At 43.5% G+C, this 12,643-nt stretch overlaps 1 protein-coding gene across 4 annotated transcripts in view; it reads left to right on the top strand.

Annotated features, from left to right (window-relative positions):
• Positions 1 to 12,643, top strand: part of HOMER2 (homer scaffold protein 2) — a 59,187-nt gene that overhangs the window by 27,470 nt on the left and 19,074 nt on the right. For all 4 annotated transcript variants that reach the window (XM_058033192.1, XM_058033190.1, XM_058033191.1 and 1 more), the window contains exon 3: positions 10,046 to 10,177. In XM_058033192.1, coding sequence (XP_057889175.1) covers positions 10,046 to 10,177 — 132 coding nt within the window. The remainder of the gene's footprint in view (positions 1 to 10,045; positions 10,178 to 12,643) is intronic.

Below are 12,643 nucleotides of genomic sequence, written 5' to 3'. Positions count from 1 at the left end.
ATTTGTGAGAATGTGTGGCAGCAACAATCAAAATATTGCCTTCTCACTTGGCATTCAGAGTGTCAGTGTGTGCTCACCAGGCCCCCACCCGAGGAATTAAGAGCACTGATATAGGCTGGTTTGGGTTCTTTTAGTGCCTATTTTTTCTTAAATACCTATGTTTTTTATCTAAACCTATGTTTTTTATCTAAACCTGAAAAACCTAATTTTTCAGGTTTAATCGTTTTGTAGTGGAACTACAGAGGACGTTTTACAGCCATGGGTAGCCAAAGATAAAGGGATGTAAAAATAAATTAAAAGTGACCTTACGAAGTGGTGTGTTGGCTTTTCTTTTAATGTCTATAGATAAATGCTGAATTGCTATGAAAGGTGTGGGTGAGGGTATTTGTGTGTGTTTTGTCAGAGGGAGAGAGATGCTTTGATTTCTAGTTTTGCCTGCCCCGGTTTTATTTCTGGCCCTTGCGTGTCAGGAGTGCTGTGTGCTTACCCTGGGGAGTGTGGTGCTGCTGAGCCCCAGCCAGCTGCCCTTTCCCTGCCCAAATGCCAGCAGCTCCCACTCCTCACCCTGAAAATCATTTTGCTGACTGCAGCACTGGCAGAACTATGATTTTCAGAGAGTCCCTGCAAGTAAAATCTGATTAAAGTAATTTTTTTTTCCCCACCAAGAGATTAAAACTTCTTCTGCCATGCTGTTTTTTTGCCCTTCAGCTTCTTCCAGGCTGGGTGGGAAATGTTTTCTGGTGGTCCCAGGACGTGTGCCAGCCATAAAAGATGGATTGGGTGAGGGGAGGAGTGTGAGCTCAGTGTTCCTGTAATGTCTGACACTGAGAGCCAGCATGGAAAGGACCTTTCATTAAAGGCAGCATGTGACACTGGTGACCTTTCCTCAGAAGGCAGCATGTGACACTGCATGAGGGCAGACCAGTGCAAAGGAGGCCAGGTTTTCACCTCTGAAGGTCTGGTTTCACTGATCCAGGATTTGTGCCTTCTTGTCCATATGTTGTAAAAGAAGATTTCCAGTACTGGTCTGGCTGATTGCTGTAATACAGAAATTTAGGCATATTTGGTGGCCTTCATCCCCTCTTTATCATACTGTGTTATTTCATGAACTATTTGGGTTAATTTCAATGTGAATTTAAGCACTGTAGATGATACCAGAGTCAGCAGATGGAACTAACTAATGCCCTATATAAAAATGATACTCAAAATATGGTATAAAATACAATTTTAGTGCATAGTCCTGTCTTTCAGTGCAGTTTGTGTGCATGTTACAATAAACATCTCATTGCTTTTATGCTACTGAGGTGACTATTAAGTAAAAACATTAGTTGTGGCTTTATGATTTCATGTATACATTATGTAATCACAGAATCATAAAATACCTTTTGTTAGAAAGGACCCACAAGGCTCATCAATTTCAGCTCTTGGCTCTGCACAGGACCACTCCAAATAGGTAATAAAATATATAAGAATAGGATAAATATATAAGAATAGGGATAGACAAGAGACAGAACAACTACAATAGTATCAGTGTGTATATACTGTTAATCCAAACCAAAGCCTTTGCAGTAATTTGGTGTCATTTCATCAGTCTCACCAGGTGTGTTTTGTGCTTTTCCTGGCTCAGATTTCCCAGGCCTTGCTGGAGAATGATGCTCATCTGCTGGAGAATGTTCTGATGCCAGCAGTGCTAAATAAAATACTTTGTGAAAGATGCTTGAGGAATCTCAGGCTGCTTTTTGTGGTGCCTTTTGGTCATGTTGTTCTGTAACTGATGAAAGTGGATCAAACTGCTCTCTGAGATGCTGCTGCTCCTTTTGTTGGGAGGTTCTCCTTCTTTTTGTACAATGATATTGTACAATATTCCTCTCAAAGACAGCGAGAAGTAAGAGTGAGTGAAATTAAGGTAAACAACACTCTCTGATGGTCTGAAAATATTTGTGCTGTCTGTGCTAGGGTTGTACTTGGCTTGATTAAAGCTGCTTGAGTTTTGTTTTCTCTCTGAACATTCGAAATTGAGAACATTTCATTTGGAATTTGGTGAGGGACAAGTAGAGCAGAAAGGAGAAGCAGAGCTGTCAGCCAAGGATGAGACTCCTCACCTGCATCATCTTCTGTTTGCTTAAGGTGTTATCAACTATCCAGAAATTCGGGCTGAGGGGAGGTGCAGGTTTAATAAGTGGGAGGAAAGGACATTGCCCGGAGTTGTGTCTGCAGGAGAATTGTCCAACAGTTGCTAAGGCAGGTTTAGATAGCTGGAACTGGTTTTATTGGGTGCACTTGTGTGAACAGGTCTTTGAATATTCAGAGGATGAGAAAAAATGGTTAGGGCTTAGCTGCAGTAGGAATTTCAGAACTGGTAATACTGGTGGAAATGAGCCAAGAATAGGAGGAAAAGTTAAAGATGTTTGCACAAAAAAAGACCTGGAACTCCAGATGAAAAAGTGAGCTTGTACCAAAGCTGACAAAGGGAACAAAGTAAATGCTAGGAACTTTGGTGGGTCACTTGAGATTGAATCAACCAGAAACCATGACCATGTCCTGAGGTTGTGCTCTGGTTTAGAAAAAAATTCAAGTCTAGAGCTGTAGATCTCATACCACTTAAACGTTTCTATATTAATCTCTTTCCAAGTTATTAACTTTGAAATGTGAAAAATTCTCAGTTCATTTCCCGGATTATTTCTGGAAGTAAATCCTTCAGAAGCTGGTTAGCAAGCTTAGGAGAAAACACACCAGAGTGCTGTCAACAGCTGTATCCTTGACAGGAGAGCAGAGGCACATCTGCCACTGTTTGTTCCTGTCTGGCTCATTTTTCTGCTTGTTATGTGTGTTGTGTGTGTGTGTCACTGGCTCTGCAAAGACCACACACAGCTGAATCCACAAGATTGCAAAGACCTTTGCAGAAATGAAATTTCTTACTCACTAAAAAGAAAATATACAAATCCCTGCTAAGGATCTCTTGCTGCACCACTTAGCAGCAAGTAGGGGAACTTTGGTCTGGGTAGATTTTTCCTTTTTAAAACCTCTCTGTAAAATGACTCAGAAAAGCTGTGCCAAAAGGAGTGTTTCAGTGTCTGGCCCACTCAGAGGGGCTTGTGATCACCAGACTCAAGGGTGATGTGGAGCTGTCTGAACGTGCCAGACAGGTCTGGGAAACCATGGGATGTCTGTGTACAGAAACCTGGGCATCCTGTTACTCCTAAAATAATGTACCTGTCCATCATGGCCACTGCTCATGCCAAGGGACAGTTTTACAGATTTTGAAGCTCTCCTATTGCTGACCACTCCCAGGGTGTGTTGGTTTTTAAAGAGCAGAGGAGTCTTTAATGATGCTGTGTGGTTGTGCCATTTCTGCCTTTCAGGAGGGACCTTCAGGCTTCAGTGAGGCTGTTGTCATAAACTTGAAAAATGCAGAAAATGATCAGTGCTTAAATAATTAACTTAGGGATGTGCTTATGCTGCACACAAAGATGATATGCTTTTATTAAATTTTCCAAAATGTAAACATGATATATCTATGGGAAGTTTTATAATTTTTTATAATTGTAGTCAAAGCAGCCTTCTCCCTCACTCCAATATTAGTCACTAGGAAAAAAAAACCCAGAATCTCCACTATATCCTTCTCCCTTTTTGTGATAAGTTAGGAATCTTATTTCTCATATGAAAATAATACACAAGCATCTTGCTTTATATATTTTGTAAATTGTTGCATGAAATTCCTGGGTAACAATTTGTTCCAGAGGGTTTGAAAACCCTTGCTGTAGATTTTCTTCATGAAACAGCTGCTGGTGCTTTGAATCGTGTGGGTGGGTGGATGTGTGTGCTGTGCCTAAAAGGAAAAAAAAAAATTCTAGTCAGATGTCAAAGCAAAAATAGGAGATTTTAGAGATTTAGACTGGATGGAGGAGGTGGGAAGCCAACTCTGCAGAGATGTTAATTACCTTGGGAAGAAAAAGAGAGCAGTGGAGTAGGTGTAGCAGGAGATTTACTTAATAGAATTCACACAATCATGAACCCACTTTTGTTGCATTTAGGCAGGTTCTTAGTGAGGGCTTTGCAACAGAGGTATTTTATCAGAGGAAAAACAGTTATTAGTCTTTTTATTGGGAGGGGGGCTATTTTTACATCCCTATTTATGAAGACGGACAAAAATTGTATGGGAATTTTTTTTTATTTGTTGGGTTTTGGGGTTAAAAATGAACCTCATAATTCATGGAATTCTCCTGGGGATGCAAGGCAATTTAAGAGAAAAAAAACACTGTGCAACTGTGGAATTGGCCCTTTTCTCCATCAAACAAGCAGCAGCAGCACATGAGAGGCTTTACCCATAGAAGGAGTCTCTTTTCTGCAGAGGGAGCTCAGGATGGGAAGGAAATGCCAAGGGTTTCAGGATGTCCTGGTGTCTCCCTCTTTGCTCTGTAGTTCCTCTGCAGACCCACCTCCAGCAGCAGCACCTGGTGTGGCAGAGGAAGGTTTTGGAGCCCAGTGCTGTCCTGGTTAGCTGTGCAGAACAGGAATTCCTGAAAAGCAGCAGCAGTGCTCACTGCATTAGGGGGAATGGGGGTACCCAGAGCAGGAGCCTGGCAGGGCTCTGCCAGCTGTGCCAGGGGCTGTGCCAGCTCTGCCTGGGCTGGGTCCCCCTTGAGCACCAAGGGCAGCAGGAAGAGCAAAGTGGAGAAACTCTGTGCTCTTCTTAATGTGCACTTACAGTGCTCCCAAGGTGGTTATTCATACCCTCAGCCTGTGCTGGAAAAGTGCCATGTAGGTGTCAGCTGCAGCAGACAAAGCAAAGCTAGAACAAAAAAACGTTGCTGTTCTTGGTTTGTGTGTCCTTGTGCTTCCCTGGCTTTGCTCAGCTTGGTGGGCTCAGCAAGGGAATCTCTTTTTCCCTTTATTACCATTGTCTTGATTAACTCCGTGTGTGTGTGTACATATGGACTTTCTAGGACTTTCTCATTCCTAGGGCTAGAAATGAGATGAGTGGTTTATCACCAGTGACATCCTGGTGAAAAGATGTTCCATTCTGTCTAGAGGCACAAGTAGGAAATATAGAGATAGTAGATAGTGTAAAGGATAATACAGATCATGGAAATGTAGGTGGGCTAATTCCACAGAAATGCTGCTGAATATTTGGGATAAAGGAGGAATTTGTCTGCAAATCCACCTCTGACTCCTCATCCTCACATCCTGTGTCACAAGCCCTTCTGATTCATGTCGACTTGATGAGCTGGAAGAACCTGCTGAGCCTGTGATAGCTATGGCCAGAGGATTAGCAGGTTCTTTCCTTCTGCAATTCTGTTTTTAGACTGGGACACATCTTTACTGAAGATTAGCAGCCTGGTGGGTTGAGGAAATTAGATTTCACAAGGGCTGCAAACTGGAAGCACATATTCAGAGGTGTGAAAATGAAATGGGGAGGTTTTAGTATAGTCTTAAGGAGTGGATCTTATGGCTTGGAGCATTGGGGCTTTTCTGGAGGTGTGGTTATTTCAGAGTAACAGGTGATGTGAATTTAAAGGAGAAATTCCAGAATAACTCCTAATCTGGCATTGTTGTCCCAGAATAAGGTGTCCTTTTCTGATTTAATTTAATACAGTTTGAAAATACATTGGCCAATACATTTATTACCTATTTCACAGCTGTTATTTCAGTCTTTTTCTGAGTAGACAAGCTGGTGGCAGGGCTGGCTGGCATGGCCATGGGAGTGTGTCCTGGCAGATCCTGCTGGTGTATCCATCCATCCATCCATCCATCCATCCATCCATCCATCCATCCATCCATCCATCCATCCATCCATCCTCCTCCTGGGGGCTGTGCCAGATGCCATCTGCACTCTCTGCTCTGCTCCCCTTGGAGCTGAGCTCTCTCTCAGCTTTTCCCTGCTGTGACCCTGGCAGGGATGGATGGATCAGGGATGGCACTGGAGCCAGGCTGGCAGAGCTGGATGGGTCAGGAGGGCACTGGAGCCAGGCTGGCAGGGATGGATGGGTCAGGGATGGCACTGGAGCCAGGCTGGCAGAGCTGGATGGATCAGGGATGGCACTGGAGCCAGGCTGGCAGAGCTGGATGGGTCAGGGATGGCACTGGAGCCAGGCTGGCAGAGCTGGATGGGTCAGGAGGGCACTGGAGCCAGGCTGGCAGGGATGGATGGGTCAGGAGGGCACTGGAGCCAGGCTGGCAGGGATGGATGGGTCAGGAGGGCACTGGAGCCAGGCTGGCAGGGATGGATGGGTCAGGAGGGCACTGGAGCCAGGCTGGCAGAGCTGGATGGGTCAGGAGGGCACTGGAGCCAGGCTGGCAGAGCTGGATGGGTCAGGATGGCACTGGAGCCAGGCTGGCAGAGCTGGATGGGTCAGGAGGGCACTGGAGCCAGGCTGGCAGGGATGGATGGGTCAGGAGGGCACTGGAGCCAGGCTGGCAGTGCCCATGTGTGCCCCTGTGTGCCCCAGCTGCCCCATTCCTGCTCACTGTGTGTGCACAGGGCAGCAGCCTGGGGACTGCATTTCCAGGAGCCCCATGGGCTTTCCCCTCACTGCACTGGTGTGGGGTGTGCAGGAGTGGAGCCCTTCAGACACTCCAGGTGTCCCCTAAAAGGAGCAGCAGCTGCATTTGTGGGCTCTGCTCGTGCATCATGAGCAGCAGGAGCTGCCAGCACGTTTTTCTCCTTCTACACTCTCAGATCGTCTTGTGACCTCTCCTTCTTGATTTATTTGGCAGTTTCTCTCCGTGGGAAGGCAGCAGGATGGGTGTGTTTCAGCCCATGAATGTTCTGCTCTACACCAGCCTATTTGCGTTCACTTTTACCTGATGAATGCACCCAGTGCTTTCCTAAATGTCTGGAGTCATTTCTGGGTGAGGTGGCACTGCCTTGTGCTGTGAACGTACTTCTGTGTCATCTGCAGATAAAAATTTACATCTCAGGTTTGATTTTCTCCCAAAGGAAGTGAAATTAGTGTGAGATTTTGCTTGGCTCATGCAGGTGTATCAGGAATGTTTGCCATCTGATACATTTGCATGTAGGTGAGTGCAAAGGCAGATTTTATTTTAACCACATGTAGACAAGTGAGTTTGATGAATGGGTTTATTATTCTGGAAGGTCCTTATTATATTATACTTCTCTTTGCCTTTGTCTTTAGGGAGAACTCTTTAACCACTTCAGGGATTGATTGCATCTGATTAGAGAGTAGTTTGTCTTCTGAATCCATTATCCTGGATGAAAGTCCACAAGTTTATTCCATTTTATGGTGCAGCTGGAATTTCATTGTGTGTGTATTATACAAATGAGGACCAAATGCACAAAGTATTCTATAAGGGCTCATTTGAATTGATGAGTGGCCTTTTCTTATAGAATTATCATGCTGGATTGCAGGTAGGCATGGAAAGGAGCCTGGTGGCTCATCCTGCCTGCAGCAAAATAGTGCCCTTTTACTTCTCTCCCTCTTTTGAAATTTGAAAATTCTGGCTCATACTTTCACAAAAAAAGAAAAAAAAAGAAAGGAAAAAGAAAAATTTCCCAGTTTATTTGACCTTTCCCATTGATACGATTGTTCCCTTGCCAGTGGGGTGTCAGTGCTCTGCAATGGTGGCCAGATCTGGGATAGTGAGTGTACAGATGGGGTGAGGATGGGCAGGAGGAGCAGGTGAATAAGCCCCATGTACCCACAGCCTCCATCTCCTCTGAACTCACAGAAACATGAGCTCTGATTTAATCTCCTGAGCTTCTACTTAGGTTTTCACTTCTCTGTAGGAATGCAGCATTTCTGGAGTGCCCGACTGGCAGAGCAGGATTTGAGGGGAAAGGGAGAGACAGCTTCCAGGCAGTTTCACTAACAGCAGCTTATTATAAATTTAACAGATGAACTGTCAGTTTCTCAGGTGTGTGCTCACCACAGCCTTTCCTTGGATTCTCCACTGGCCATAGAAAAAAATTAATTTCTAAGGTGCTCAGCTAATGTAGTGCATTTAATTGCTCAATAAGGTGTTCCTTGGTTTAAAGTGTGCAGCCTTCATTTTTCCTTTCATCATGTCTCATAATACTGAACTGTGTTGTAGAAGATAACTTTAGTGTGTTTCTTTAATATGTTTGTATTTTCTCAATGATTATTGTAGGAGGCATGGAGGAATTTTGTTCTACTCAGGGTCAGCTGTCAGTGAGTGAAACTTTTTCCTTTCAGTCAAACTGGTCACTTTATTATGTTTTTCCCCAGATGTCTAAATTGATAGGCACAGCAGGACTGAAATAATACTTTCTATGACTTGAAATTTCTGGGAAGATTTTATTTTTTGAAATAAATTCTGTAACTTAAGAAGTTAGACATTTGCAAGTGGTTCACCTGTCTGATGTAAGATTTTTTTAAGCAGAAATACACATATAGCACATACTTTAAGTATATGCTATATGTATACATACACATACTTTCTTTAAAGTTTCTGGAAAGCACCCTGAATTTTGGGGTTGGTGGCAGCTTTTCCTCCTGTTCTTTTGCCTCTCTGTACCGTGCAATCCTTGTATTACCACAGTCCCTTTTGCACTGTCAAACCCCTACATAAAATCTCCGATTTTCTTTTAATTTACATCACTGAAATGACACTTGGATTTTATGTTGGCTGTTCCTATGGCACAACTTAGCTGGAGGAGAACACACCTGGGCAGCTTTGCTCCTACCTCTGCCTGTGCTCTGTTTTTTCCCCTGCAAAGGACATTTTCAGGGGTGCCACTCACCTGGCTCTCCTCTGTCTTAATCCTTCTGGGGAAATTTCCAGTGGTGGGGAATGGCAGAAAATCGTAGGTCTGTTTGAAAGGGATGATGCAGAAGGAAGGAAATAAGTTGAGCAATTTTTAAAAAAGCAAATGAAAGTGTCAGCACAGTGGTCCAAAGTCAGGGAGGGGATGGAAGCAAGGAAGGATCTTCGTCTGGTAAATTTATTTTCAAAATTCACACTTTTTGCTAAATGTAAATGATAGCCTAGGAAAAAACTGCTTGGAATACACAGTAAATGATGTTGCCAGGATACTTCCTGATCATGTTAATTAAACTGTCCCACAGATTGGGCTTAATTACTGCATAATTTGCATTTTGGAAATGATGGTAGGCATTACTAAAGAAAGCTCTTGTTCTGCTAGCAGAAAGAACATTGTACATGAATTAATTTCCAGGGGAAGAAGTCGCCAGACTAATATAATGGTGTATCTTGAAAGTAAAGTTAAGATTTTTGATAATGAACTGACATATACCTCATTCCTCTCAGCAAGATGACATTTTATATTTGCTCCACTAAGTTCCTCAGAGGCTTCATCCACCAGCCTTCCTCTTGTTGGCTGTTTCTTTAATTACAAGAACCAGTGTTGCTTTCAGGGTTGCTGGTGATGAAGCAGGCATTAGTTAACATGTGTAAAGATGAAAACTATTTGTTCCAGGGCCCGAATTTGATACTGCACATGCATTGCTGGTGATGTGCTTCACCACCCTCCCAAGTTAAACTGCCTCTTAAGCTATCAGCTTCTCCTTGTCTTGCTTTTTATTGTCTGGCTTTGTTTGAAACTTCTGATATGTCTTTGATTTGAAACTTCTGATATGTCATCCTGCTTGTGGAGCCCTGAGGACAGATGGGAAAATGCAGAAATATCTCTCTGCCCTTCAGGTCTGAATTCAGGTGTTACTGCTTGGAGGCCTCGAGCGGACAACTCTTGGGGCAGTGGCTGTGTGGTTTCCTAGTGCTAATAAAAGGATTTTGCATCTGCATTTCTGCCAGGGTAGTTCTGTGCCTCCTGACCCTGCTTTGAGTTCGGTGATGTTCCCACAGCCATGTTTAACTGCAGGGCTCTGATGGGACTTTGAAAAACAAGACAAAGCACCGGAACTCCTGCAAGAATGAAGACAAGAAAACAACTGTTTTATTTGGGGAAAAAAAAATCTTCTGAACACAGCAATTTCCCAATTTAGACTGCTAATTGCTTTGCATGATACCGTTGCTAGGATATGCATTTCCGATGTGACTTGCACGTTTTAATTTTTTTTTTTATTTTTTTTTTGCTCTGTGACAGGTGATCATAAACAGCACCATCACCCCCAACATGACCTTCACCAAAACATCACAGAAGTTTGGGCAGTGGGCAGACAGCAGAGCCAACACCGTGTTCGGGCTGGGCTTCCCCTCCGAGCAGCAGCTGACAAAGGTAACAGGGCTCACTGCAGGGTGCAAAGGCTGTTTGCATCTTGGAAATGCAGCCTGGCACATCTCCAACCTGTGTGTTACTGCAGGTCCTGCTCAGCACTGCAGGTCGCCCATCTCTGGAATTCCAGAATTACCATCCCTGGAATTGCCAGAATTACCATCCCTGGATGGTATTTTTTCTGGTATAATACCAGAATTACCATCCCTGGAATTACCAGAATTGCCATCCCTGGAATTACCAGAATTGCCATCACTGGAATTACCAGAATTACCGTCCCTGGAATTGCCAGAATTACCACCTCTGGAATTACCAGAGTTACCACCTCTGGAATTACCAGAATTACCATCCCTGGAATTCCAGAATTACCATCCCTGGCATTACCAGAATTACCATCCCTGGAATACCACAATTACTGTCCCTGGAATTCCAGAATTACCATCCCTGGAATTACCAGAATTGGCACTCCTGGAATTACCAGAATTGGCACCCCTGGAATTACCAGAATTGCCATCCCTGGAATTGCCACTGCCTGTGGGTGGCAGTGAGTGCTGCTGCAGGGGATGAGTAGCCAGGGAGAGCTGATGTCAGGCTTGCTGACAAAACTGCCTCTGCATTAGCACCTCATCCTGAGTTTGGTATTAATGAAACACTTCCCTGGACTAGGAGCTGGGTGCATTGGAAAGGCTAGAGCAGCCTCTTGCTCTGGATAAGCTGCACCTGAAAATACTCCTGTGTCACTGGAGTGGTGGTCTTGACAAGTGCTTATCAAGCAGCTGAGATGATTGTTTGTTCATGTGGTAAAAAGCCCCACTTATCTCACACATACTTGACTCCTGAGGCATTGGCTGCTTGGCTCTGGGCTTCGTGAGTGACCTCAGAGGGTGTCCTTGGGCATGCCACAGCCTCTCAGGCTGCTGTGCTCTCCTGTGCTTTAATAAGAAAAGGATCAGGAGAAGAAGGTGTTTCTTGTGGTGTCTAAAGCAGCAAAGGCAGAGCACTGCACTAGAAGGGCTTCCCTATCAAGGGAGTTGTTATAGGAATTTATTTTAGTAAGGCTGCCTTAATAAGTTTTTGCATTTTCTAGAGAATTGCATTTTTGCAAGTGTTTCTTAAAAGTTATTTTAATTTTCATATGTTAAATTATTTTTGGACTTGTGATCCCCATAAAAGTACTATGGCATTAATCTGTTATTCAGGGATGATAAAGGCATGATGTGCAAAGCTGGTTTAAAAATGAGTTGCTGGAGATGGATATGTTTTATGATGGTTACTCAGGTGTACAGGACTGCTCATTTCACCCATGCATTTTCTTCACACTTCACTTGGGAGTAGAGAGGGATTAAAATGGACCTAGGGAATAATTTTTTTTAAGTAACAGATAAACATATATAATAATGATACAATGCAAACCTTTGGACACTGCATGGGATAATTAGCACCTCTGGATAGCAGTGTTTAATCCTGGATTACTGCAGTTACACCTCTGTAACGTGACACGAGTGCCTCAGTGGCAGACTGGGGCTGAACTTGCACCTTGTGCCACATGGAGCAGGTGCTGCTGGGTCTGGCTCAGGAGGAGAGAGGTAAATAATGAAATAAGGCACTGGGTTCGCTCTAGTAAGGCAGGAGGTACATTTGGAGGACTTTGCACCCTGATCAGAGAAATTTTAGCATGTTCTGCAGACCTCATCAAACACATAGAAGAAATGCTCTGCTGGTATCAGCTCATCAGTGTCCATGTGGCCGGCCTAGAGCCAGTGTGAATAACTTGGTTTGTTCATGTGGGCACAGGGGCACCACCCCAGCCGTGTTTCTTCCCAGGTCATTTTGTATTTTTTTGTGCGCTGCATGATCTGCTGAAGAGCCCACTGCCCAAAATGCAACCTTCTACCTGCATGAAAGGCTTTCCAAATAAGCAAAAAGTCTTTTTCTGGTCAGAATATTGTGAGGGAGTTCAAGGAGGGCACTTCTAAAAATAGCTTGAGATGATTTTTTAAAAAAGAAAAAGACCCAAACTCTGACAGTTATCTAGCTGAAAAATATAGGAAAACCTGTTTTATTATCACCATGTAAAGCAATGGGACAAAGATACTTCTTTATTGTCTGTGCTTCTCAGTTTAATTAATTATTGAGCCACTAGTAAGAAAGATCAGAGTTGAGAGTGAGATTACAGCTATATAAGTGTACTGGGAATAGCAAAATCAAGTTTCATTTTATATTAATATCATTATACTCTTATAAAAGATATAAATTAAAGCTTGCCTATTTTACAGAAAATAATTGAAGTGCTTAGTCAGGAATTGGAAGGGCACACTAAAACCTCCCTAAACCAGAGATCAATAGCCCTGGCTTAAAATAAATATAAATAAATAAAGCTGAAAAATGTCCGTCGAAAGCAGCAGAAAATAATGAGGCAGGAGAAGAGGTTAGCATGCCTAAAAATGCCTGCATTTTAAAGTATATTGC

Source organism: Melospiza georgiana, chromosome 13 (assembly GCF_028018845.1).
Source record: "Melospiza georgiana isolate bMelGeo1 chromosome 13, bMelGeo1.pri, whole genome shotgun sequence".
Taxonomy (NCBI): domain Eukaryota; kingdom Metazoa; phylum Chordata; class Aves; order Passeriformes; family Passerellidae; genus Melospiza; species Melospiza georgiana.
The sequence above is the reverse complement of the archived record's forward strand: the minus strand, read 5'-3'. Positions and strand labels throughout refer to the sequence as shown.